The following is a 27867-nucleotide window of genomic DNA, read 5'->3' as shown; positions in this document are numbered from 1 at the left end:
GATCATAAGAGAAGTTGAATTGAAATGACATTGTATCCATTTCAATTCATAATGGTAGTCTGGCTCTTTTCCCCCTTTCCTTTTTTTTTTTTTACTCAACCCCAGTTGACTGACACAGAGTCCAGGTTTTCTTTAGCCAGCTGTTGTTTGGTGCAGTTCCACTAGATGTCCTCATAGATCTACTTTTTGTTACCATTGGTGATGTAAAAGCCAGGCAGAGGAGTGGTAGCAGTTGGATAGACAATGGTAACAAAAAACCAGGTAATCAGCAGAGAAGACCTTTATCCCTGTTTGCTTTGCTTGTCAAAGTGAAAATATTGTTTAGTGGGCAGATACCTTCTTCCGAGGGTATATGATTTAAACTGGTTGGCTTTTGTAGAATTTTTAGAGGTGCTCCAAGTACCATGACACCAAAATTAATGAAGTTGTACAGAAGAGTCTCCTGTCTTTCTGCTGATTGCCATATTTAATTAACATTTATGGTGGTTTAATGGGAAACAGTATGTGTCTGGCTGTACCAGCTTTAATCACTCCATCATGTCTTTAATCTGCTCAGCAACCATTATTCCTAATACTCCATCTTGTTATATGTTTGCGGGTGTATTTAAAAATATTTATTTTCCTCTTCTATTTGGTATGAATGCAAAATGACTGTGTAACAGGAATGAAGAGTAATAAGCATGTTGCCTTATAAACTGTGCTGCTCTGATATGTGATTGCTCATATGATGATTGATTAAAACCTTCATAGCAAGTCCTTTTGAGAAGTTTGCTATCAGATTTGAGACTGTTTCCTGCATGTTAACAGAATGTATTATAAAATGATGCATGGTCTCCAGAATAATTGATATTAATAATTAAAAACAGTCCCTGAAATGCATTGGGTCTTGAAATGTGCCTTGCACCAGTTCCATTATTGAACAGAAGAATACAAATTATTGTTGAAGAAAATGGTTCTTAAATATTTTCCTCTTCTGTACCCTCCCTCCCCCAGTGTCTTATTCTATTATTGCATTTTGACAAAATACAACTTAGATGGAAATGAAAACCAGGGACTGTTACTAACCAATATCAAAACATTATACAACTGGCAGTTACTTGGGTTTCGCTACAGCATTTGATTAGTAGAAGCTTCTTCAAAGCAGCTGTATATTATGCATGGAAGAACTTTCATTTTTCTTTCACCAAATCAGTGCATTTCAGACCAGATCTTAATTTTCCTTTAAAAAAGAAGAAAAAGCCAAATATTGTTATGTTTTGGGGTTTTTTAATGTAGGAGTATTTGGAGAAACATAATCTTTGTTGAATGAAGAAATGTTTCCCCTCTTTTTTTCTGAATAACCCTTAAATGAGTTATGGAGATGCAAAGAAAAGACGGGGAAAACTGATGATAAGTTGTCCGGAATAATTTTTAGTAGTCTAAACTGTTACCTATCAAAAGCTGTAGTGGAATTCCAGCTTTCTCCTAAAAATCAAGTTCTGGGGAATGATGTATGGTGTGCTGACCGAGCCTGATGTTGCATGTTGAAATATTCAAACAGCTGCAAGATAACTCAAAGAGAATGCTAAGAGCACATGCCACAGGAAATGCAAGCAAAGTTTTAGAGGAACAGAATCACTGCTGAAGAGATCACTCATCCATCTCCCTCAATGCCTGTTTCCCCACAACCATGGCGTTACCCCTTGCTTGTCAGATATACTGTGTATGGCAAGTCATAGAGGCCTTAGAATAGGACTTGACCCATTTTGGGAGATTTATATCCTCCTTTCTCAGTTTAAAAACAACAGCAACCCCCAAGTGAATGGCAAATGTTTTAAAATAACATGGGAATTGTGACTGCTTCTTTGTAAGGTTACAAGCCTTTTATTTTTATTTTTTTAAAAAGTTTGGGTGCACATTTGCTCTTACGGGTTGTGCTTTTTGACTACCAGCGACATGCTTCAATGTCACTAAAATTAAATTAGTTCATGCTAAGCCATTGCCAATAAAATATGGCCCAGTGCAACATGAGAAACAATTATAAGATGTCCTTTGGTTTCACCTTCATGTGTTATTTGTGAATGAAGTCACGTTAGTAGAATTGAACAAATTGGGCTTTCTCAAAGACAGCACACTTGAAGCACTGAAACCTGAAACCATTCCAAGCTGAAGAACTGTCAATTTGCATTGAGCTTCATCAGCCTCACTGAAAAAGGGGGAAATCATTGACTTTATGACATTTGATGGCTTTTCAAATTTATTTCTTGTGGTGGCTACAATACTGAAATCCCGCAATAGATACAGAAGAGAAAAGATGATGATGATGATGATGATGATGATTGGTTCAACATGTTCCAGTGGACCCATATTTGGTGCACTCTGGTGATGCCTTACATGTAAACTGCCCTTAATGTTGATCTCAGAACCACAGAACTGTAGAATTGGAAGGCACCCTGGGTGTCATCTAGTCCAACCCCCTGCAGTGCAGGAATCCCAGCTAGTAGCAGCATCTCTTGCAATGGACATAATTTGGTATTTTGTCAAAATGGTTTTATGTCCTCTGAGGTGCATGCTCAACAAATGGGATTGCGATCTCCTTAGTACTGAGGGGGAGGAAATGGCCAAAGCCAAATTTAGCTTAAGAAGCAATGGCTTTGCACTATTCACCTTTTCAATTTAAAGATTACAGTGGCAACAAGGGTGTGAGGGAAAACCTTTATATGTTTCTGCCTCTCTATTACCCCCATGCAAAAAAAAAAAAAAGTCTTTGTCTTGTGTCACCCCCTAGACAGAACAGAAAGAATCACTTATCTTTCCTTTACATTTGACGTACAACCACAGTGCTATTAATAATCAGAATGATTATATCCCTGGGTCAAGACTGCCATAAACTAAGGCCTGTATCTTAAATCCCTTAAATGACCTTCCAGCTGCATTGTTATATTTAACCTTTCCATTAACCTGCTACTCTTCCTCTCCTCCCATCCAACCCATGGTTATAGCCAAGATGTCCATCTACAAGAGAATCAAACTGGCATGTTGTTTTGATTGCGGACGCTCTGAGCGTGACTGCTCTTGCATGTCAGGCAGTGTGCATAGTAACATGGACACCCTTGAGAGAGCCTTCCCACTTTCTTCTGTCTCTGTTAATGATTGCTCCACCAGTTTACGTGCCTGTAAGTTTTAACACCAGCACATGCTGTTCCATGTCTGTGGTGTCTGTGGTATCATCCCCGTCCTGTGTTGTACATTGTGGTTTTATTGTTTTGGCTTTTTCCCTTCCCCTTCCCCTTTTCCTTTTCTTGTTCCTTTTTCTTTTTTATACCGTGAGTCAGCACGTTCCCCCCCCCCCGCCCTTATAACTACTTTAATTTATACAGATCTATATTTATATATTCTTCAATGTACTTCATTAAAAGAAACTATTTTGTGTAATTGTTGCTCTCCCTTCCTCTTGTGAGCTTTTCAGGGGAAATGCATCTTGGCAACAGTGTAGTTTTGTGACATTTTGTTTCTGATTCATACACACAGTATAATGGTGGTTAAATGCTTTCTTAATGGCTGTGGTAGACATGCTATGCTCTGAATTAGGCATAGGGACAATGACTTAGGGAACAAATGCTGTAGCTATTTTGGGAAGATTTGGAACAGTTTGCAGTATGTGTAGCACGCAACCTGTTTAGCACCAAAGGTGTACCTTTGGAGATATGCAAATGACCCATCTTTTGTCTGAACTAACATAATTTGATTATCATTTAGCACTGCCGGTATCAGTTCATGGTTGGTGGGTGTTTCACAAACTGTTTGCTCTGTATAACTTACCTAATTACATGTTTTGATCTGGTGGTCCATGCAAGCCTTTGAGGGTAACACTTGAGTAGCCAGTGAAACATATTGGGGACAGGTAACCAGCACTGAGAACTGAAAAGTCAGTAAACTTTAGAGCAGAAATAGCAAACTCCTGGAGTTACAGTATTCCATGCATAGTGCACTAACTTCTCCCATGAGTTGCTAGGTGCTGCCTTACTCTGAATCAGACCATTGATCCATGTAGACCAGTATTGTCTACTCAGACTGGCAATAGGTCTCCAAAGTCTTTGCTACTACTTTCCCATGCTGTCTACCTGAAATCCATTAACTGGAGATGCCCATGATTCACCTGACAGCCTTCTGCCTGGCTCTGCCTCCACCTTGGCCTACCAGCTTTGCCTAATACCTACTTTTAGCCCATCTAGGGATCAGTATCTTGAAATAAAAATGAGTAATCCAAAATGGCACAGGTCAAAGCTCAATCTTTCTGGTGAACAACCAAAATATATCTGTCTGGAGGAACCCTGCCCTGGAGGAACTTGCAGGTTCCAAGGCAAGGGCTTTAATGATGGCTTGATGTCAGTGGGCTAGATCCAGAGTAAGTTGACTTTAGGTGCCATTGAAATCCATAAAGCAGGTTACTCATGACTTTAAGTCCCATTGATTTAACCAACTTAATCTACCTTGAACCCAGTCTCCCCCCAATACCCACCTAGCACTTCTTGTATCTGTTGTACTTACCAGTCATTACTGAATTGTGGATAGCACATCATTGGAGTATCCACAACAACTAGATTTACCCATATATATATTTTCGTAGTAGCATCTGCAAGCAAAACAGAAACTATAACTTGGAAGTGTGGTGCAACTTTCTATTTTTTACTGCTGCCTTTAGAAGGAAAGGAGCATTAAGGTTTGGGCTGCATAACCTAATCAGCCCCCCCCCCCCCAACAAACCCAAACACACTGCATGTGATATCATCGACACCTTCCAAAGTACAGCTTTTGAAAAATGCATTAGCCACATATTGCATTCAGTCATAAAAGTGATGTTGATGGCTTAGAAGGTCTCTAGTTCCTCTGCTTCCCTCTCTCACCTTCCACCCGTCATTCACACTGTCACACAAAAACAAGGTTTCATTCTTCTCTCTGTGTGTGAGATCACCCACCTTTGCTGGTTAATAATAAGAAACAAGCATCAATACCAGTCCATGCCCTTTGTAAACCAATGCTAGTTTATTAGCTGATGTTGACCCGATTGTAATATCTGCATCTCCATACACCCACACACCCTTGAAATCCGATTGGCAAGGCTTCAATAGAAATCAGCATTTTCCTTCCAGTGAGGAGAGGTCAGACAATGCCCATTTTGACAAGAGCTGGTTAGCTCAAAGAACAGTGGTGAGAGTTGGCTTTTCATTAAATATGAGCAGATGTGAAATGTAGAGTGCTTGACAATTAGAAATGGCAGCAGTAAGGCCCTGGAATCAAAGTGAGGTCAGATTGGCGGATCAGATTACCTCCCTTACATTCTTCAGTTGTTCGGGAAATCATTTTGAATTAGTGTCAGCAAAACCTTGATCGGTTTTGCCCTTTGTCTTTCATGCTAGCACTGTATTGTTTCCCAAGACACTCATTAAAGGTCATTATACTATTACAGGGCTGGCTTTGGTCACAGCCACCCCCTCTCCCCATTGAGTCAGTGTGTGCTTCTAAGATGGCTTAATGTGCTTTTCGTTTCTCCCTTTTTCTCTCTCCCACCAATCTCTCTCCCGGCTTTTCATTTTAAAGAGAAACAATCGTACAATAATAATAATAAACAGGAGGGGGGGGGACTGGTGAAAGAAATCCTTAAAGAAAAAGTGGCTTCCACAGTATTTTGGTCACAATCCTGTGGGAAATTCTTCCATGTAATGAATGGAAACTGCAAAACCTTTACTCCTCCGCAGCCCCCATCCATTTTAATTTATCTGGCAGAGGAGAACTTCTTGCTAGACTGTGCCCTGTGAAAACATCTATTTTACACATCCATTTAAACTTGCAGTGTTGTGAATTGCCTACCCTCCTGTAGCTAAAGGCATGGGCCTTGCAATATGTTTCTTTGCAGTAGCGGAGTAGGTGACTCGCAACACCATTCAAAATAGTGACTCCCCCCCCCCCCAGGGAAAAAATAGAAAGAGTCAAAGAGGTGTACTGGGTGCTTACCCAATGGAATTTTTTTACCCATGCACCCTTTGCAAAACCCACCAGTTTCAAAAGAGATTTTCCATGTAGAATGGAAAGCTACTGCGAGAAGAAGAAAAAATCCAAAGCTCTTTTAGGTGGGCAGGACTAATTGTAGTGTTCTTCAGATCAAGGGCACTATGGTTATGCAGCACGGATTAAAATGGGCTTGCTAAACAAACAAATGGGGAAGCAGTCCCTTCATTCTGCTTATCTCTGCTTCTCCTCCTCCATAACCAGCACCCCCACACTGCTGCTTCTCCCACTCCCCCCCCCCCCCAGTCTATGTAGTTACAATCAGACAAATCACTTATCTGCAAGGCTCAGTATCCTTTCTCCAGTAGTGGTAAAATTTAGATGCTTCAGCAAGTTGCAACCACAGACTGTGCCAAACTCTTCTCTCTCTCTCTCTGATTATGGGGAAATGTGTTACATGTTCCTTGTAAAAACTAGTGGATATGACCTCTGTGATGGTTTATGCCCATCACTACCATTTCTGGGAGGTTGCTGATGATACCATGGGAACTCTCTCTGCCTGCCAACCACCAATATGATGTCACAGTGAACCACTATGACCTCAGTGGATGTCCTGCTTGCATCAAGGATAAAACTATCTACTACTCCAGTTTAAAGACAGGATGCCTCTTAATAATGACTGCCGGGGAATATGAGATGGAGAGTGCTATTCTATGAGCTTCCCTTAGGCATCTGAAGAGCCACTGAGAGAACAGACTACTGTGCTAGATGGGCCTTTGGTTTGATCTAGAAGGGCTCCTTTTATGTCACACGGACATTAGTTTTTTGCCATCATAATGCTCTCCTGCTTTGAATCTCTGTGTAGGTAAGGCATTGGGAATGTTCTGATATTAGTATTGGTGACTGTGTTGTCCAAGTAGCTGTTGTGGAGATGGGATAAATTGGATAGAGAGAGAAAAAGGCTTCCTCTGAATTGAGAAGCAAGTAGAGGGTTTTGGGGAGCAATCGTAGCTCATGAACTTATTGGCTGACTTTACAAGTGGGTTGAAAGAATTACTGAGATAGCATACGTGAGATTGCACTGTACCAATGCTAAAAGTATTATTTTTGTGAATGTTTAACCTTTGAAGCACAGGATGAGTTGGATAGGAAAACTATTTCTTAAGCTATTTCCTCTGCTGCACATGACTTTCAATAGTTACAACAGAACAGAAATATGTTGCAAATAAATAATATAATTTAATTTTGTCCTTATTGTTTACTTTTATTAAAAAATCACTGTTAGAGTATATCCTTTTCAGCATCCTGTGAACCTGTAGTTATTAGTATCCTGGGGTGGGGTATGGCACCAACGGAAGAAGCAAGGAACCAAGGTTTCTTTGAGAAACTGGAACTTAAGAAACCCTGCAAAGAAAAATGAGATGATTTCAAGCCCTGCAGGAAAATCTTATTAGGGCTACACAAGAGATTGCAATCAGGCAGCTGTGTTTTCCTAACCCAAATTTTTATGAAACAAGCAAACTGGTCTCTGTTGGAGAGCATTAAGCATTACTTTGGCCTGACATTCTCTTAACGAGACTAATATAAAAAGACAATTAAATCAAGGGCAGAGTGACACAATAAAAAAATGTATTAATTCAAGCCCACAGAGATGAGAAATCACACACTATATGTGTCACAAATATCTGACCTTTGTAAAGAAAGCCAGTGTGGTGTACAAGGGATGGTCTAATGGCCTCATCCACAGATTTGCTAAACTAGAAAATAGAAGCTTGGGGAGGAGGAATGTCAGCTGTTTTGTTGCTTGCAGAGCAGGGTATTATACCAGCATTGTTAGGACATTTTCAGTATATTATACAGCATGGACCGAATTAAGAGCCATACCTTGCCCTGTTTGGTCCACGGGCTAGAGCTTCCCCACTCCTTCTGTATAGGAAACTCTTAATGAATATAGATGCTTAGGTTCCTTTCTTCCAAAAAACATAAAAGATTTCCTTCCTCTACTGTGACGTTCTATTCTATTTCATTAGCCATCACTAATCAAGTCAAGCGGTTTCATCTGCCTTGTAGCACAGCCCTACACGTGTGTACTTGAAAGTAAAATCCAATGAGCTCCATGGGTCTTACTCCCAAGTAAAAAACGCATTGGGCATGTGGTCTACATGATTTTGTTTGTATTTTCCATACAAACCTCTTCCTTCTAAAGTATTTCATCAGCATGGGCAATGAAGAAACAGAAAGCTGAAAGTGAGGGGCTATATTTATGTGAGTGGACTCTCTCTGGAGAAGAACTTACAGGAAATGAAAGCCTCTCGCAATGATAATAATTTATTTTTTGTACCCCACCCATCTGGCTGGGTTTCCCCAGCCACTCTGGGCGGCTTCCAACAAAGATGAAAAATACATTAAAATGTACATTAAAATGGAATAAGGATTGTTGTAGACGACCTGCCTTTCATTCTTTTCTCCTCTTTGTGATGTTTGATGATAATCCTGAATGCCCAAATAACAAGTTTCAACTACGGTAGTTTTCAAGCCTTCCTGTCGCAATTCTCTAATGTACAGTTCTTACATGTTGCGAACTCCATGTATTTAAAGGGATATTTTCATCAGGGATATACTTCGGTAATCTTTTGTAATATGCTGTCCTGTTTGAGGCCACAATTTGGTGCCTCCAAATGGATATTCTCAATTATGTGGGCTCTCGGCTCAGTGCCGTGTGCAGCAGAACTGCCCGCACCGCTCTAAATCCGCCGCTGCTTTCAGTATACTTTGTGTAAAGAAAAAGAAAAAACAGGCAAAAGGGAAGGTATGTGAATAGTACACCCTTCCAATAATGCAAAAGCTTGACTTGGGTAGGAACACCAGTGGCATTTTGCTTTTGTATGAGACCCACATGTTGCTTTATTAGTTAACCCCATGACCTGTCTGTCATCCCTCTTCAAATTCTTGTGTTGTTATAATCCCAGTACAAACTGCTGGCAGTGTGATGGACCACCCACAAGGCTCCAGCAACCCAGTGGCTGATGCATTATCCACTATTTAGGAATCACTGGCTTCACTATAAATGCCATGCTGTAGATAGAATAATGAACAAGAAGTCATTGCTTTAGAAGGAATTACTGTAAATACTTTATAGTATGCCAACTAGGCAATCACTTAGCAGCGCTTCTGCAAAATGAAAAATATTAGTAGTAGTAGTAGTAGTAGTAGTAATATAAAGATTTTTTGTTCTTTATGTTAAATATGTATTCTGTAGTTGACCTCCTTTGTAATGTTTTATTTTGAAATCTTTAAGATAATATTTTAGTTTTCTGTTAATTATGTTGCTTTGACTGTATACTCTATATTTGACTTTCTTCAAATTGTTTTATTGATATAATATGCTGTAAACCGCTTTGAGATTTTTCTTAAAAATATAAAGCGGTATAGAAATTAAACAAACAAACAAACAAGCAACATATAAAGTCCCTGCCTGGAACAATGCGCAGCCTGACTAACAGCAATACTTGCTACTTTTAGTAGGTTTTTTCCTAGCAGTAGAGTTTGCGTGTTTGGGGAAAGAATAGTTATTTGTGTTACTTTATATCTTTACATCACTTGTCTTTCTTAACAAACGAGGAGGTAGAGCAGTGGCTTACAAATAGCTAAGCATTGTGGACTCCCTGTTTTTTAAAAGCCAAGCCATGGACCCTTTACTTCTGCAAATGTGATGCCTCCGTGGTAATGTTTGTTATGTGAATGGTGCCACCCAGGGCTTTTTCTTTTCCAGCCAGAACTTGCTGGAACTCAGTTCTGGCACCTCTCAGGTGGGCGTCATTGCCATGAGAACAAGGGAGGCGTTCCTGGTGAGTTACGACACCTCTTTCCCCCCCAGAAAAATAGCACTGGTGTCACAGTACCCTCCAACATGTCCCAGCACAAAACCGGAACACACATCTTCCAGACCATGGTTCCACGCAAGTCACATGACCCACATGAGAGCACGGAGCCCCAAAACAAGATGTCCCTGACAGCTGATGGGTATGTGCCATAGACCCACTGGGTCCACGCACCACTAACTGGGGACCACTGACGTAGAGAATTGGAACCTTAGCTGGACATTTTAATTGCTAGGTGAAGGGTGGGGAACCTGTAGTCCTCCAAATTCTGTTGGACTGCAATTCCAACTAGCCCCATTAGTTTGACCATTAGCCAAAGATGCTGTGAGTTGCCAGGCAACATCTGTAGGTCCACATCTGTAGGTCCTCATCCCTGTGCTCAATTGCTCTGCTTAAGACCGGCCATATACAAACTGGTGTGCTTTCTTCTTGCCACAATCATTTTACATTCACATTTCCCCCGTAAAATATTAATTTCCAAGACTATTAGTATGTGTAGTTTTATATTTAGGTCTTTAACATGGATATTTCAGTGGATTGTTGTGCTTGCTTGAGGATGATACAGATTTGAAGGACTGGTAGTTGGAGAGATACAAGGAGTGTGTAGCAGGGAAAGGGGGTAGACTCTCCCATTCAAAGCCGGTTGCTGCAATAGAAGTACAAACACAAGCCAGCCTGACTAGTTTATTATAAATAGCTAGAATGTATGAAATAGATGGGTTTTGTTGTGCGGTGCAGTGGGTTAGCTCAGATGCTCGTCGTTGGGGTTAGTGCAAAGGAATTTGATGTCCTCAACCCTTTGAATATTACATGTACCAGCTTCTGTGCAGGCACCAGATGCTCCCAAGTTTAGCAGCAAATATTTCCGAAGAGTTAGATGGAAAAGGCGGGGAGCACAGAAGAGGCAGAGAGAAGTCTTTTTGAGAAATCGCTTCAGGCCTCTACTTTGGGTAGTGTTTCTTACCAGGGTCACAGGAAAGTGACTAGTGAATGGATTGCCTTGATGGGGACAGGCTAGGGGAAGAAAAGCTGTCTCCAGCCCGTGGAGCGGGTTTCAGAGAGGGCCTTATGAAAGGTGACATGGAAATTATGTTTGCATTTTTATTTCCTGAGTGTGGCTGGTTGTCATGAAACTCACCCTGACAGTTTCTTACCACCAGGCAACAGATTCTCCCTGTTACCTCCTCGGTGTAGGACAGATGCTAGCCAGTTAGCTCTCCGTCTCTCCTTCTCCTGAGCTATCTCAAGCGACAGATGCCAGGACTAGCTCAGTTTCCTCTTGAACGTTTCTGTCGTAGCCCTGCCTTGAGCCCAAATCCTGACCTTTACTTATATGAAATAAAGTACTTATGAACAAGCAAAGCCTTGATCCAGAGCAGGCTTAGAGCAAATGTCAAGCCAGACTTCTGCCTCCTTCTTCCACCTGCATTAGGGAGCCCAGATTAGACCTTAGAGTAGAGCGTTGGACTGCCTTAGGCTTTACAGGTCTGGAGAGACATAACTTATTAACAAAGAGCTATTAAATTTTTATCCATTTTTACAACACAATATAAATGCTTCCTATGAATCTACATTGTGTTCATTATCATTTAAAATGTTAATTAAGTCAAAGTTACATTTAATTTAGTCCTAAATGTGCCTTTGGGAGGAAGCGTTTAGAAACAGCTGCAGGATTGAGAAAGTACATCAAGTGTTCTGGGAAGTTCCCTGCACCAATTTCAGGACAGATTATCCCTCCCCGCCCCACCACCCCACCCGCTTCCTTCCAATCCTAAATTGAATGCTGTTTGGTGTCTGAAGCTAATTTGTAGCGATGCGATTGGGCACTGCTTCAAATTAGTGTCATACCAATAACTCCAGGGTTATTAACTCTTAGGAGAATACGGAAAGAGTAATGCACAAAAGAAGAGCTAAAGTGCTCATTCGAATTTTGACAACTGTTTGAAAGTGGGATGCAGTCACGTTCTAAAACGGCTTCCATTCTGCATTTTACAGAGGAGCTTCCCAGGCTGAGATTCCCACGGCACTAGGTTTCTTGATAGGGCCCAGTGCATGAGTGTCTGCATAGACAGCAGTGGCATAGAAATGTTTGTGGTAGATTCAGAGCTCAAGATGTGACAGGAATTGGATATCTGAATCAACTTTGGGGGTGCTTTATGAGCAGCAGGGAGGAGCCTGAGGCCCTCAAGAAGCTGTTAGACTCCAACTCCCATCAGCCCCAGCCACTATAGCCATTAGCCAGGGATGATGGGAGTTGGAGTCCAGCAACATCTGGCAGGTCACAGGCTTCTCACCCCTGATTTATAAATGAACGTTTCTTCTTTATACAGAACTGCTTCTCTGTGTGTTCTTTGCCTTGTCTGAACCCTTTACTCCACTAGAGGAAATGGCAAAAGATGATTTCCATATATTTCCATTCTGGAAGAAAGTTTTACTCTCAGGGTTATTGCTGGGAAACTCAGTTTGAAGAAAACAAACGGCAAATCCTATGTAATTTCCAACAACTTTTAATCTCTAGTTTTAATATAAGCCACAAAAGAGGGGTGCATGGGGGGTGGAATAAGGGAGATGGAACTGCCACATAAAATCTTAGAAATCATACAGCATCTCTGGGCTTTGTTGTGCAATTTTCCTTGCTTGCTCTTGCGTAAAAGACATTGGTTGCATTAGATGTCACTGTCTCCACGGTGTGCACAGCATTATCCTTATTTTTCTAAACTCAAATTGCTTCGCATTGTCACTGCAGCACAGCAAAGCATTTTCCCATCACTGCCTGTGTGGTAGCACAGCTGCTCAGGGATTTTAGTACCAGTCAGAACTGAGCAGCAACTTTGTCTTCCGTCAGAAATTCAAGAAAAGGGTTGTTGTCGTTGTTGTTGTTGTTTTAAATAAAACTGTTGCTTCTAGGCAGTGATATAACTACAGGTTGTAAGAAACTTGGAGCTGCTATTAAAAAATGCCAGCCCCCGAGCACTGCCATTTGCAGTGGCCCACCTTGCCTCATGCTCTCTGGCCAACGTGTTTTATGGTTCTCTGCCCTCAGTTGTATCAGAGTAAATCTGCAACATTCCCCTCTTTCAGCAAATGTACTGCTTATCACCGAGTTTAGATACTCTCACAACTTAGTTGCTGCATTGTCAAATCAAGTTTGTTTTGTTTTCGTTTCAGATGTATGGAGGCTTTTACAGAGTTAATTGCAAAGCCCATCCATTTCAATGGGAGTGTGTCTTCGCATGCAGGGAAAGTCCCTATCTCACTGAGGGCTTGAGACCCATCGGCTACACTCACTTGCTTTAGCCAGCCAGTCAAAGCCATTCCCAGGGTGTAGCATTCTGGGAACCACAGGGGAGAGTTGAGTGTAGGGTGGCGTCCAAAGGTAGAGGCAGTGTGTTGTTGTTTAGTTGTTTAGTTGTGTTTGACTCTTCATGACCCCATGGACCAGAGCATACCAGGCACTCCTGTCTTCCACTGCCTCCCGCAGTTTGGTAAAACTCATGTAGAGGCAGTACACCTCTGAATAAGAGACACTTGTGAGCATTGAGTGAAAGAGGACTGTTGCTTTATGTGCCCTGCAGCTTGTGGGCTTACTGGAAGTTGATCACTGTTGGGAACGGAATACTGGGCAAGGAAATGAAGTAGGCAGAAGGTACTCTGGCTCTATTGACGGATCTCTTGAGTGATTTGCAGTTGATTATCAAGCATTTTGACTCCCAATTGTTTAGCAAAAACAGCAACCAAAAGACCCACTCCCTGCTATAAATTATGATGCTGAAATGGAGGAAGCCTGGGGTAACCATGAGTTGATGTTTGCATGGGTATTCAGCTCTGGTGCTCAAAACAAAATCCTGGACTTATAATTCTCTCATTCTAAGTGTATGTCTTTTGCACTGGGTGCAAAGTAGAGGTCTGCCCACAGAGGTGGTTCTACAGTAATGCTACTGGATCAGCCACACTGCAGGCTGTCGAATGGAAAGCCTCACAAAAATGCTGTCAAATGGAACATGAGAAGCAGTGGGGCACCAAATCTTAGCATCGCACAGGGTGTCGCTGAAATTTGAGAGCCCAAAGTCTGCCCCTGCTGCCTGCTGTTGACTACATGGTCCTTTGTTGCTATCCAAGTATGCTGCTCTAATATTTTCAAAATTCATGCCGTAGTTAAACTAACAAACAGACAATATGTGACATCAGGTGTGGGACAGGTAAATATGTGACTGCCAAAGAACAACCAGGAGCTTAAAATGTGTTCCTGGTTGTCCCTTGGCAAGCTGTCCTTTGAGGCTGCCTGTTTGAAGGTGCAATTTGGATTTACACACTACCTGCAAATGGGCATTTTCCCTCTGCATGCCAACTTTGCCAGATAGCTTTGCTTGTTGGCAGAGGAAACATGTTTGTAGGCATTGTTTTGAAGCCAAAAAAGTGTCTGCAAATGGACTTCAAAGGGGCTTGCTGCTGTCCGTGCCAATCAGCATGCCTTCAAAGGGGGTTGCTGTCAGCCCTGTTCAGCTGATCATTGCTGACAGCAAGCCCCTCTGAAATTGTCACTAGACATCAGAATGACGTCACATGATTGACAGGTGGATATGATGGCCCTGCCCACCTCTCAGATTGGTCTGCAGGTTCAGGGTGGGAAAAGTCCATTTCCGGACCCTGCCGTATACGCTGTGGTTTTAAGGTAATCAAGTCAATCTGCTTGCAAGTGATAGCATTAGCAAAACCTTTCAACAGGCATCCCAAACCCATTGCCCGGAATCGAGGCAAAAACATATTTCATGCAGATCTTATGGATTTCTCTTTCTTCATAAGCTTTGAATGTTGACTGATTTTATTAGTAATTGCCTTTTGGGGTGTGTTTTTTGCCTCTGCAATTTCCCCCCCTGAGATTCCTTCTTTTGAGACGGGTCAATAGAAAGCATCACAAGTTTTGCAAAGATAGCTTGAGGAATTGCCTGAGAACCCCTTCAGGCTTTTAGTCAGCCCCCAGGCTTACGTCTCACATGTCCCTCCAGAGACTGTCCATTGCCTTAACATTTTATCCAGGAGGAATTCAGAAGTCTCTTAGCATATACTGCAGGTGGGTGTTGTTCCTTTTCGTATCTTAGGTAAACAAGCCAGCTGTTTTTGCTGTCATTGTTCTCCTATACCTCCATTTCAAAGAACAAATAAATTAGTTGGAGGTAGATGACCCACATGAAATTAAAATTCTTTTAAAAGAAGGCTTAAAGACGAACCTGTGTATCCTTCAGGATAATTCAAAGTACACTAACAATTCATCCAACAAACCCCCAATGCAGCACAATCCAGTAGTTGCCTCATAGCTTTTGCAGAGGGAATGCCCATTATGTTCCATGCACACCCGTAATAACCAGACTTTGTACTTCAACTCATTTGAAGAATGAAGTTTTAGGTGATTGTTCTGACATAGGTGTTTGTTTTTTAAAAAGAGGGAGGGAGGAAAGGATCATTTCCATAAGTTTTAAAACACATCATCACATTTCACAGATATATGTGAAATGACACTCTCCTTCCTTCATGTCACAATCATAAGTAGTCTGCTGCTACCCTCTGGAGCCATTCCTGTGTTATCGGTGTAATATTTTTGTTAGCGATTGAATCAGTGGAAACGTATAGCAACCGTTTGTTATTTCGCAGAAGTGCCTTGATCCTATTTTGTTTTTATATGGAAAAATGACCTGGGCTGCATACATCCATCCTTTAGAGTACTTTTTCTGTTAGAGATCAAATCGCCGTTGTAAGTATCACTGCCATTAGTTATCACTGCTAGATTTCTTAGCTTACAGTTTATTTTCCACTCATGAAATTGCCAGTCTGGGCTCCCCCATAACAATCAATTCTAGCCAAAGTACTATGTACTTTGGTGGATGTTTTAGAATATATTCTTTATGGGAGAGCTCTCTTTCTCTCTCTTTTGCAAATGTAATCAGATTTAGCTATCACATACCCATAGCTCCATTTTATTGTGTTACTTTGCCTTTTCTCTCTTGCCGTCATTTACCAAAAATGATAGGCCACACATGTTCTGCTACTCTATATTGCTGAAATATGCTTCAGTTCTGCCTTCTTCTATTGCCACTTTTTACTATTATTTTACAGATTTAATCTTCAGTATTTATAACTGGGGTTATTTGTTGCATTAATACATTCACTGACAAATCTGGTGTTGGTGGGTTTATTTAGAAGAAAATGGAACTATGTTGCACCGAATCCTGTAATGGTGTATGTCAGGAATCAATATAAATATATAGAGAAGATGGATCCCAATGTTTCATCACACTGTAGTGTCAAACCAAGAAATGTAACTGGGACAATGATAAGGAGATGAAGGAGTGAGGCTGTGCAGGTAGTGGGTGGTTGAGTTGTCAATGAATTTTATGGGATATAAAGGAAAAGCCTGCATTCTGGGACACAGTTGCATGTGGGCAAATCCTGGCCTTCAGGTGTTGGAGGTGCAGTGTGTTTCTGTGAAATGCAAGACATCTCTTCTGACTTCCCTTTCCACCATCTTGTAATCATGAAAAAGAAATGTTCATATTTTGTAACGTATTTCTGGAGGCCTCTGTGTCATGAACAGGGGTGGGGTTTACAGTTCTGTTCTGCTGGTCTTTTGACAGCGCTGATGTAACTCAAACTTGGACCGCTGCAGTTCGGCTTTTGTTAACCTTATATGACCTCGGCCCGATTGGGTGGTTTGTGAGAATAACATTATTGTTTTCTATCCTCCTGACAGCTGTAATGGATATCATGACCTACAGTACTGCTACAGTTATTCAATGCCCATCGTCAAGTAGCCATTTGCATGCCCCCAGAGGTATTGTAATTGGTCTGTCTTGTAGTATCACATTAATTTTGATGTGTCCCTTTCTTCTTTCTAGATATATATATTTAGGAATTCAGTGGGGCTTGTGTTTGCAGCTGAACAAAGCATATTGTTTTGCTGTTTTTTAAAGTTTATTCAATTGTGTTGTTGGCTCTAACCGTTTTTCGAATCTTTTTGTTTTTGGTGTTACTGAGGAGCCACGTATCTGTATAGTTCTACTTTAAACATTGCAATGCTGTGTTCTTCTTCCGTTGACCTTTAGTTGACCTTTAGTAATAGTAAAGTGTGACCCAGCCTAAAACTGATAATGCTGGGCCCACCACATAACATGGTTATTTGTGGTATAGATAGTATTTTACTTTCCATCTGCCATGCACCTAATCATGATACTTTTGGTCCCAGGGCACAGACTCCTAAGCAACATTGATTGCGTAAATTAGTGGGGTATTTCATTGATAGGATTACCCGGTGCTATTTTTCCTTGAAAAAGGGGCACCAGAGCTCACCATGAATTTCTCCCCTATTCTCTTAAAATGGACATTGTGCCCACCTGAGAGGTGCTAAAACTGAGCTCTGGCTGGGGGGGGGGGGAGCTCTGGGATTACTTCACATACCTCTGAGAGATGTTCGGAGAATAGTTTTTCCTTTAAAATGTATTTGCCTGTGTATTTACTGTATAATCTATTAGTACTATTAAGCATGGCCTTCTATCCCCCACCCCACCATGTAATATAGAGCTATATTGGTAGGGAGACAGGATGAGAAATCTAACAAGGAATCTAACCATCTTTACCTCGCTAAAGCACAGTTCAAGGGAATACACATTTTAGCACATCAGATCAGACCCTAACTCCAAAACAATTACCTCCCCAAACCCCAGAGTATCACTGATATAATGGCCTGGGTTCAAAAGCATTGTTGTTAAGTGTGTTAAATATTGCTGATACTCGCAAGAAACCTGACTGGCTTGCGTAGTTGGAAAAATGAGTGAAGAATATTGCAGAGTTTGCAATAAAGCTCAATTAATGTGAAATTCCCCACCATCTCTTCTCAGGAGCTGTATTTAATTTCAGTATCCAATCCAATGGCATCTATAATTGCAAGCTTTTACTGAAATGGGATAATTCATTTATCTACTTGTTTGCATGCTTAATTGTTGTGACTTCCAGTCTTTCCATACCAGTATTAGGTTTCGGAGCTATTAAGATTTCCTTCCTTTTGTGGAAGACGTAACTGAGGTAATGGAGTAAGCTATGTTTTCTGTGTTTGAAAGCTGTTAATGAAAGTCCTATCGTTAATGGTGGCCAAGAAATGTGCCTGTTTTAGGGTATATTTCATGAAAGAAGTTAAGGGGAAAGTAAAGAAAAAAGATTGTAGGGGTAGCTTCAGACTACTAGATAATACCAGCAGATGGTGCTGCCACCTTAAGAATCAGAGAGAGAGAGAGAGAGAGAGAGAGAGAGAGAGAGAGAAGAATTACTTTTTTCCAATTAAAACACATTTGAAAACTTAGACATGCCTATCACTTGTCTAAATGTACACACAAGCACATAAATATTTATATTATGCCACATGTAAGCAAATATTGAGCTGAGCCAAAAAGGGCCATTTTTTCACTGAAACTCTCCTCAGTATGAAAACTACCCCTGTCTGTGAGTTTTGAGGGGTGTGTGTGTGTGCTGAAGTATTAATCCATTCAGAGTGAGGGTAGGAAGCATTGCCCACAGTCTTGACTTGCCTTCATGGTGCCGCCGCGTAGCTAAATGGAGCACATTCAATACAGTGGTGCCCTGCAAGACGAAAAACCCGCTAGACGAAAGGGTTTTCCGTTTTTCGAGGCACTTCGCAAGACGAATTTTTTTCGCTTTTTTCTCCCTTTTTCTAAGCCGCTAAGCCGCTAATAGCACTAATCCGCTAAGCCGCTAATAGGGTTGCTTCGCAAGACGAAAAAACCGCAAGACGAAGAGACTCGCGGAACAGATTCTTTTCGTCTTGCGAGGCACCACTGTATGTGATTTGCTCATTAGTTACAATCACTATACAGCAGGCTTCCTGAACCTCGGCCCTCCAGATGTTTTTGGCCTACAACTCCCATGATCCATAGCTAGCAGGACCAGTGGTCAGGGATGATGGGAATTGTAGTCTCAAAACATCTGGAGGGCTGACGTTGAGGAAGCCTGCTATACAGTGTCTTACATAGAGTTGCCCCTGAAACCTAACAGAGTCAGAGGGTTATCCTTTGGCAGGAAGCCAAAAGAGCTTTGCTAATGGGAAACAAATGCTTCAGAGGGTTGTGTGCTCTGAACTGGCAACTTTTACCTTTTCCTTATACTGTATAACCTTTTAAAGGATGTATAAATATAATTTGTATATTAAGATTTGTAGGTGAAAATTGCCAGATCCGCTGAACCTCAATGGCTGGTAACAACCAACAACAGCCTGTATTTCACAGCAGTGCTTGCTTTAGAGATGGGCTAACTTCATTGGCCCCACTCTGTAAATAATCCAAACCCTCCAGATTTGTCTACAGTACACCAAAAACTCTTTGCTAAACCAGTGTGCTGATGCTAGCTGATAATATCCTTGGGACCTGACTATAGCATCCATTGTCAGAATCCATTTTGTGCATGGTGGGATGGGCTTTTGAGTGGTTTGCCTCATTTGCTTGTGCGAATCAGCTTTGCTTTTCTTTTTCTTTTTTTAAAAAAGTTCTGAATTGTTTTCACATATAAAATTGCAAAACATAAATAGTAAGGACATATCCCACCCCCTGATAAACTGCTTATCCATCATAGTTTTTGCTTGAAATTCGATTGATCAACAATCACTGTTGGATTCACAAACTGTAGGGTAGGCTTCCTCAACCTTGGCCCTCCAGATGTTTTTGGCCTACAACTCCCATGATCCCTTGCTATCAGGACCAGTGGTCAGGGATGATGGGAATTGTAGTCCCAAAACATCTGGAGGGTCGGGATTGAGGAAGCCTGCTGTAGGGTTTTGTTTTTAATTGCTAACCTACTCCATACTGCTGGCTCAAGTCAGAATGTCACACAGCCAAATGTATGTGACACAATCTTAGCATTTGTTTCAGTTCCCACACCCCCATTCCATAATCCTGTATTTTTAAAACAAAGAAACACATCAAATAGGTAATGTAACATGGGGTAGATGTTGTAATCTTCATCATCGGTGCTTTTTCTGGGGGGGGGTGCAGGGGTACGCATACCCCTAAACATTTTGTGAATCTAAGTTTGGCCTCATTGAGGGGCAGTATTTCAATATGAGTAGGAAAATGAGAGTACCCCTAAACATTTTTTTAGAACAAAAGTACTGATCATCATCATCATAAAAATAAAAAACAACCTGACCCTATCTCCTTAATTTTGGGTTCCAGGAGCCAAAACATATATAAAGGGGAAGTGCATTGGTTCTAGAATGTGCTGAGGCAAACATCAATGCTACTTCACCGGAAGCTGCTTCAAATAAAGTACTTTAACAACACTTTTCATGAGATGCTCAGGCTTTGAGGAACATATGTGGGAAGAAATTACCATAACCACGGGGGGGGGGGGGGAATCATAGATACCTCTACTTATGGCACACAGATGACATATAATTTGGCCTCGGAAATCATGAAAGGATGCTGTGAATACTGGCAAATAAAAAGTAGCAGAATTGAAAAAAAGGGTATTAAAAGCCTAGATGCTCACCTGGGAAGAATAATAGAATCGTAGAGTTGGAAGGGACCATGAGAGCCATCCAGTCCACCCCCTTCAATGTAGGAATATTTTTGCCCAGTGTGGGGCTTGAACGCACGACCCTGAGATTAAAAGTCTCATGCTCTACCAACTGAGCTATCCCAGACAAGAGATGCAGGTTATTACATATCACACATTGTGCAACAAACCCAGGTTTGTCCCAATGCATTATTGATAGACAGCCGCAGATTCCAGCTCATGTACCCTGTTTGGTGTACATCTTTGCAAAGACCTGCTTACAGCATTCATATTTTACAGGTTTGGGTTTACATCCAATATGGCTTTTAAAAAAATGTGTGAAGTGGCCCTTAGCTTTTTTAGCATAAAACTACACTCAGTGCCAAAATAATAAGGAATGATTTTGCGAAGCTAAATAAATAAAGTCAGTAAGATATAGATTGCCCCCAAGAGCTGATACAGTAATATAATTGGATTATCTCACAGATCTTCCTAACAGTGAATTTCTGCTCATATTCCTGCTAAAAAGATCCAGACATTTCATTACTGGTTTGAAATGAAAACACAGTGGAGTTGTAGATTGAAACCCATAAGTGAATCACACCCAGTGTAACAGGGGTAGCCCATTCTGTTTTGCCGCCTGATGCAAAACAAGAAGGTGCCATCCCTGCCACTGAAGCATCATGTACTGGGGTTTGCGTGGCAGCAGCTTCTGGTGAGATCTTGTGAGCAATTGTGAGAGTTCCACAAGATCTTGCTGAAAGACACTGCTGCCACTTCTTCAGCGGCAGGCATAGGTGCCACCCCTCAGGATTCCGCCACCTGAGACAGCTGCATCAGTCCACCTCATGCATGGGCCGGCCCTGCACTCTTAAGGTGGATTTTTCTGTTTTTTCAGTTTCTTAGATTGTTGTTAAAGAGAGGGAGAAAGGCAAGGAGAAAGACAGAAAGTGATAAAAGAGAGCATGGGGGGGGAGAGAAAGGCAAGCAGGTGTACATATTAAAAAATGAAAATCAATTGTGTGTGTCCTGTTTCAGGCAAGGATTAAAGGTAGCTCCCGAGTCCGAAAGGTTTAGAGGGGTACATCTTAAAATATGCATCAAAAATTTGTCTGCATCTGTGGTCTCAATGCCTACTGGTATGTTCTCCCAAGCTAGTCGCACATCCTGCACAGTAAGTTAACTCCATTGTCCAGGGTAGAATTATTTCAGTCTCTGATAGTAAGAAAGGAGTTTTGAGCTGGACTCCAGATTTATAGCTAAGTGCTATAGAGAAGTATCCATGTGTGTATTGCTGGACCCTTTCCCTCTCTACTAAATAACTTTAGTTTCCTGTCAAATACATTGTATACAATAAACAGAAGGCTTCTAAATCCAGGCAAACAGAACAATCACCAAGGGCCCTATTCTCTCTCTCCCTCTTTCCCCTCTTTCTTTTTTCTTTTTGGCAACAAGGTACTTGTATATATCTTCATTTATGCTCGCCCACATAAACTTGGTTAGGCTGGGTGAGCATAAATAGTTAACGACACCAGGTACAAGTAACTGGTAGATTGTAGGTGATTCCATTTTAAATATGATCCACCTGTGAGCATGTTGGAGGCTTCACTGACCTTAACGTGATAGATCGTTGTGCAGTCTATTTAGCCACAAAGGTGCAACCTCCATTAGTGTCTAGCAGACAACAGCAGCAGGACAGATCACTAGTACAGTTTGACAGAACTACATAATCGCAGCCCGTTCCCACTAATGCTTCTGATGCTGCAACTCCTTGCTTCCATGTCTCCTGTAGCTGGTGTCAAAACCTTCTCTCAGGCAACAAGACAAAAGGCAGAGGATGTCTTTCTTAGCTATATATTAAGAGAAGGACACTTTGTGTATCTCAGTTCAAAAAACCCAAATATGCAAATAATCTTAATCCTACAGCTTAGTCTGAGACTGTTAAGCTTTAAGAAGGAATAATAATAATAGCAATAATTTTATTATTAAATAAATACATTAAAGACAGGTTTGAAAACTTACATTTACAAAAGAGTCTTGGAAAAGAGCCATGGTGCCATTCATTTTAAAAAAATCTATTTTAGATTAAGAAAAAATGTTTGCCTGAATTTAAGGATATGATTTAGATATGCACACACTTAATGAGAAATACGGTATTGTTGAGTCTTATTGAAATGCTCTTGATGACCTTGGAAAGCCTTCATATATTTTCTCTGGAGAAATATATATTTTCTCCCAACATTGGCTGTGAATTTGTGCATCATAGAGCACCTTAAGAAATGTAGCTAACCCTCTTAAAATAAAGAATTGGGTATCTCAAATTTCACCCAAAAGACAAACCATACTGCAAGTTTAGGGAAAGACAGAGAGGAAAATACTTTATAGTAGGATTGTTAACTCCTTCTTGAGGGTCCCTGCTTCTAGTCATATTTGTGACCTTCAGATTTTCCTTCCTGTTGGACAATCAAGGAAAAACTTTTTAACCAATTGCTATACAGAGACCTATTGAGAGATTGGAAACTCATTGTGGAATCAATTGATTTTTTTTTTTTTTTTTAGTTTACTGGTTGCTTGGTTGGTTTTTCTGAAAATATCTTGTGCTTTTGAGAAAATCAGAAATTGGACCTGATTTACGGCCTAACTAATTGTAGGGTGCACAGCAGTGCTTTCATTTCTCTAGGGATGCTTTCATCCTTTGCCATCAGTTACTGAAGAAGAAGAACGAAAAGGTTGTAATGAATTTAAAACATAGGGTAACGTAGGGTAGGCTTTTTCCAGATCACTAAGTTTTCTCTTTATTTCAGCCTTTAGCAGTAAGCACCCAGTCCTGCTCTTCCCTTCATATTCCCTTCATAATAACTGCAGAATATTCATATTCCCTTCATAATAACTGCAGAATAAACTAATTTGGCAACCCAGAATGCTTCTTTGTTGGTGACTGCGCAGAGAACAGAACTGAAACTGAACAGTAGAACAAGCGAAAGTCCAATGGGTGGAGTCTAACTGTAGCTCATAATACAAAGTTCTAATATTTAACTTTTCAGGTTAAATATTATGTTACTAGGCAGGCAGCCCCCCCCCCCAGTAATTATAGGGTGATTGTGGTCATGGAAAATCAAATAAAGTCCTGAGTGTGCAGATGTATTTGGGCTCTTCCAAATGAGGCTGTTTACAGAAGCCATCTTAGTTTCTGATTTGATCCCACAATGTCCTGCTTTCCCTTAGGACATTCCTATTTGGAGAAATGTTGGAGGGTATGGTAGGATGTGCTTATTTTTATCGGAGAAAGGTTGGAGGGTATGTTATTGTACCCTTGCCCTGCCTTTGCTGCCTGAAGCAGTCGGCATATTCTGCCTAATGGTAGAGCTGGCCTTGTTCTACCTAATGGTAGAGCTGAAACTTTCTGTTCCATTTTAATAGTACTAATGTGTGAGTGGGTGGATGGCTGTAGAATTTTCATCCACAGAATTTAATCATAACATTTTTATACCACGGCAGCATGGACATGTATGGATTGTCAAGCTGACAGAGAAAAATGCCCCCTGATATCTTTGAAAGCTTTCATTGGACAGTTTGCCAATAGCACTTTAATGACTTGAATAAACAGACAGTGATTCATAAACTAGGAAGTCAGCACTGTAGAAAGGCCTGAAAAGGCAAAATGAAGGAATCAGAGGACAAAAGTCCCAAAATATGCATGGTTCAATAAGGCCATAAAAGTGCCAGAGTGGAAATTGTGCTTGATTCTAATTTCCTACAAATTAGCAGTTGATGTTTAGTGTGGGCATATGTGAGTTAGAAAGCAGAGTGATGGCTGCATTCTTGAGCACCCAGATTTATGTCTCTACCTATAGGGGCATAATATGTAGGCCAATCCAACTATGCTGCAAAATGTCATTTGTGTACATTTTTGGCAACCTGCAACTGATGCTCTGCACCTGGCACCATCATTTCTGCATGTGCACAACTGTTTCTCACATTTTAGATTGTTTGCTGGAGTACTGGGGAAAGAGAATTTTGGCTGCTTAGTCCATGAGTAGGCAAACTAAGGCCCGGGGGCTGGATCCGGCCCAATCGTCTTCTAAATCTGGCCCACGGACGGTCTGGGAATCAGCGTGTTTTTACATGAGAAGAATGTGTCCTTTTACTTAAAATGCATCTCTGGGTTATTTGTGGGGCATAGGAATTTGTTCTCTTTTTTCTCTCTCTCCAAAATATAGCCCGGCTCCCCACAAGTTCTGAGGGACAGTGGACCGGCCCCCTGCTGAAAACGTTTGCTGACCACTGGCCTAGTCATTGATATAATGAACATTGTGGGGAAAAGGTCATTTTATTGTTTGTTTAACTGATTGCAACAGCCAACCCTGCGTATGAGCAGAAAGGTCTTCCTTCCCTTGGGGAAGAACATCCAGGGTTTACAAGGACCTACCACTGGAAGAGGGACTAAAATAATGTGCAGAGAGAATAATGTGCAGAGGGAGTAATGTGCAGCATTTGGGATCCTGATCAGGGTTGCTTCAGGTTTGAGGGGGCCCTCAACAAGGTGCTGCCTATGGGACCCCTATTAAGTTGGTGGAAACTGTGGCTTTGGGCCATAGTTGGATGGAAACTATGGCCTTGGGCTTACCTGGTGGCTATGCGCCACCATTTAAAATTTCCCACAGTGCCTGAGAGCACCACTCGAGGAAGCTCATGGTACTTATCAGTGCCCATGGGCTTTTCTGGGGTACAGATCCCCTAGAGTTCTCCAAGGATTCTGGGGCTGATACCAGCCCCAGCCCTGAGCCAGCAGTATACATTATGCTTTGCAAAATTTCAGCAGTGAGACAGCAAATGGAGAAGTGAGGAATGAGGTGAGCCAGACATAGAAATGCAGCAAGAGAAAGTGGAACTGAGGCAAATTATGGCAATGAGAGATTAAGTTAGAGGCCTAAAGGCAAAATAAAAACTGACAAATTACTGTGGCCAGATGGCATCTACCTGATAGTTCTCAAATAACTCAAATGTGGCTAGAAATTAGCCAATGTAGCACCATTTTTTAAATTGGGGGTGGGGGGAGGATCCTGGAAATTACAGACTGGTTAGCTTAATATTTATCACAGGAAAATTTGAGTATTGTTAAAGATAAAATAACCAAGTATATGGAAGAACAAGTGTTACTGAAGTATCCTGCAAGGGCAGGATCTGTCTCAGGAAGCAATTAGAGTTCTTTGACAGTGTCAACAAACATATAGACAGAAATGATTGGGTTGACATTGTGTGCTTCGACTTTCAAAAACGTTTCAACAAAGTACCTTATCAGTAAGCTTAGTAGTCAAGGAATAAGATTAGAGGTGAATCAGGAATTGGATAAGTTTCAGGAAGCACAGAGCAGGAATAAATGGACAGGTGAAGAAAGTGGAATCCCCCCCAAGGATCAATATCGGGACATATGCTTTTTTAATTTGACCATAAATGATCTACAGATAGGAGTGAACAGTGAGGCGGCAAAGTTTCCTGATGATACTAAATTGCTCAGGACAATTAAAACAACAAAAAAGGGATTTTGAAGAGCTCCAAAAGGACCTCTCCAAATGAATGAATGGGTGGTCAATTGACAAGTGCAATTCAATGAAAAATAGTGTAAAGCGATGCATGTTGGGACATTTATTATTATTATTATTATTATTATTATTATTATTATTATTTATTTTACATATACGCTCATGGGATCTGGTGACTAACCAGGAGCAAGACCTTGGGTGTCATAGTGGATAGCTTGATGAAGATGTTGGCCCAGTATGTGGCAGCTGTGAAAAGGGCAAATTCCATGTTAGGAATCCTTAGGAAAGGAGTTGACAATAAAACTGCCAATATAATAATGCTGTTCTGCAAAACTATGATGCGACTACATTTGGAATACTGTGTACAGTTCTGGTCCCCTCACCTTGTTTTCCTTTCACAGATCTGAGAGTGATATTTTCAAACCTTCTGACATTTAAGTGCAACAACCAATGTTCCTAGTTTTTCTCATTGGGAAAAGAAATTCACAGATTCTTGCATCAATCCTAAACAAGTCTGCAAACCTTCCCTTTCATTCAGATTGACTGTTTTAGAGAACAAACACTTTATATCATGACCCTGTATTTCTGATAATCAATTATTTGCTACTTATCTTGCTTCGGAAATGGAAAGAAACTGAAGTATTAATGGCCAATGTATGAACAAATAACTGGAAGGGTTTGTTTTCGTTGTTTTTTAAGGAACTTGCAAGGAATTTTTATCTCTCCGAACAAAAAATTAAATGTTTTGATTTAACTCTCTTTGAGTATATGATAAACTCCAACCCAGACCGACTGAGTGCATTTTTTTTAACTACCTTTGATAAGAAATGCATTACAAACTCATCAGCTCAACTTCCTGTTAACAAAGAGACAGCGGCCGTCTGGATTATTCTAGATCCGCAGTGAAACTGCCATACCACGTATATTCAAAGTAAGGCTGTGTGAGTTTGACAAGGGGCAGATGAATCCAGGAGTTATTGTGCAGGGGTTTAAGTCTATGCGGCAGCTGACGGTTGAAATAATCATCCATACATCGCTCTGAGCTAGCTGGGGAAAGGTTGAAGCTGTATATTTTCAACATATCTAGTCTAATGGTTAATCTGTTGTCTTGTACAGAGGGTGCTGGGTAAAATCACAGCAATAGCTGACAGTTTGGAGGAACCGTTGTGAGTCTTTTCAGATGCCTGATTCACAGAGTCATAAGTAGATAAGTCTAAATAGGCATTGTCATTGAAAAATGGGAAGACAGGCATTGTTTGCCCACGCCTGAATCAAACCGAACTTTGGTCACCAGAAATCTTGATCATTTTTGTGTGTGTGTGTTTCAGAATTCGTAGCTCATCGTAACCCAGCAAGGCATATTCTCTAAGCATGTTAAATAAGATTTTTTTTTGGGGGGGGGGGTTGTTGTTAAAGGGGATTAGTGTGCTAGCTCTGTCCCTGTCATTGTTCCTGTTACCCTCCACAAATCAGAGGTGGATGATTACAGGGGGGGCTCCCCACTTCAGTCAGTCTCTGTGCATCTAATGGAGGTCAATGAGAATAGCGGGTGGAGCTAAGGCATAGATTCTCACTGACCCACCCTCCACCCTTGCATGTTTGTTTAACATGCTCAGAGAATAGCTGAAGGGGGATTTTATGTAAACTGCCAGAAAATAGAAGCCTAGTATTTGCTCTTGTTGGTTCCTCAAGAAGAGGTAAGAAACTGTAAATTGAGGGGAGGGAACAAAATAGTGTCTATGATTAGGGTGTGGCAAGAAATAGTGGAAAACACAGCTATGCTATGCTTCATGGCTCATAATGCTTGAGTAGGATGAGAAATAAATATGAGGTTTTTGCCATTAATGCAGATTAATACTCCATAGGCATCTGGAGACACAGTGATTATTGGATGTTGAACAATT

At 41.0% G+C, this 27867-nt stretch overlaps 1 protein-coding gene across 15 annotated transcripts in view; it reads left to right on the top strand.

The window, feature by feature from the left end:
• KCNMA1 (potassium calcium-activated channel subfamily M alpha 1) overlaps nt 1-27867 on the top strand; it is a 559506-nt gene that overhangs the window by 438263 nt on the left and 93376 nt on the right. For 2 of the 15 annotated variants that reach the window (XM_079976988.1, XM_079976991.1), the window contains one exon: nt 2982-3155. The exons of the other annotated variants lie outside the window; for them this stretch is intronic. In XM_079976988.1, the coding sequence (XP_079833114.1) occupies nt 2982-3155 (174 nt within the window). The remainder of the gene's footprint in view (nt 1-2981; nt 3156-27867) is intronic. 15 annotated transcript variants of the gene reach the window in all.

This window comes from Podarcis cretensis (genome assembly GCF_951804945.1).
Source record: "Podarcis cretensis genome assembly, chromosome: 5".
NCBI classification, from domain to species: Eukaryota; Metazoa; Chordata; class Lepidosauria; order Squamata; family Lacertidae; genus Podarcis; species Podarcis cretensis.
This window is presented reverse-complemented; position numbering and strand designations above follow the sequence as displayed.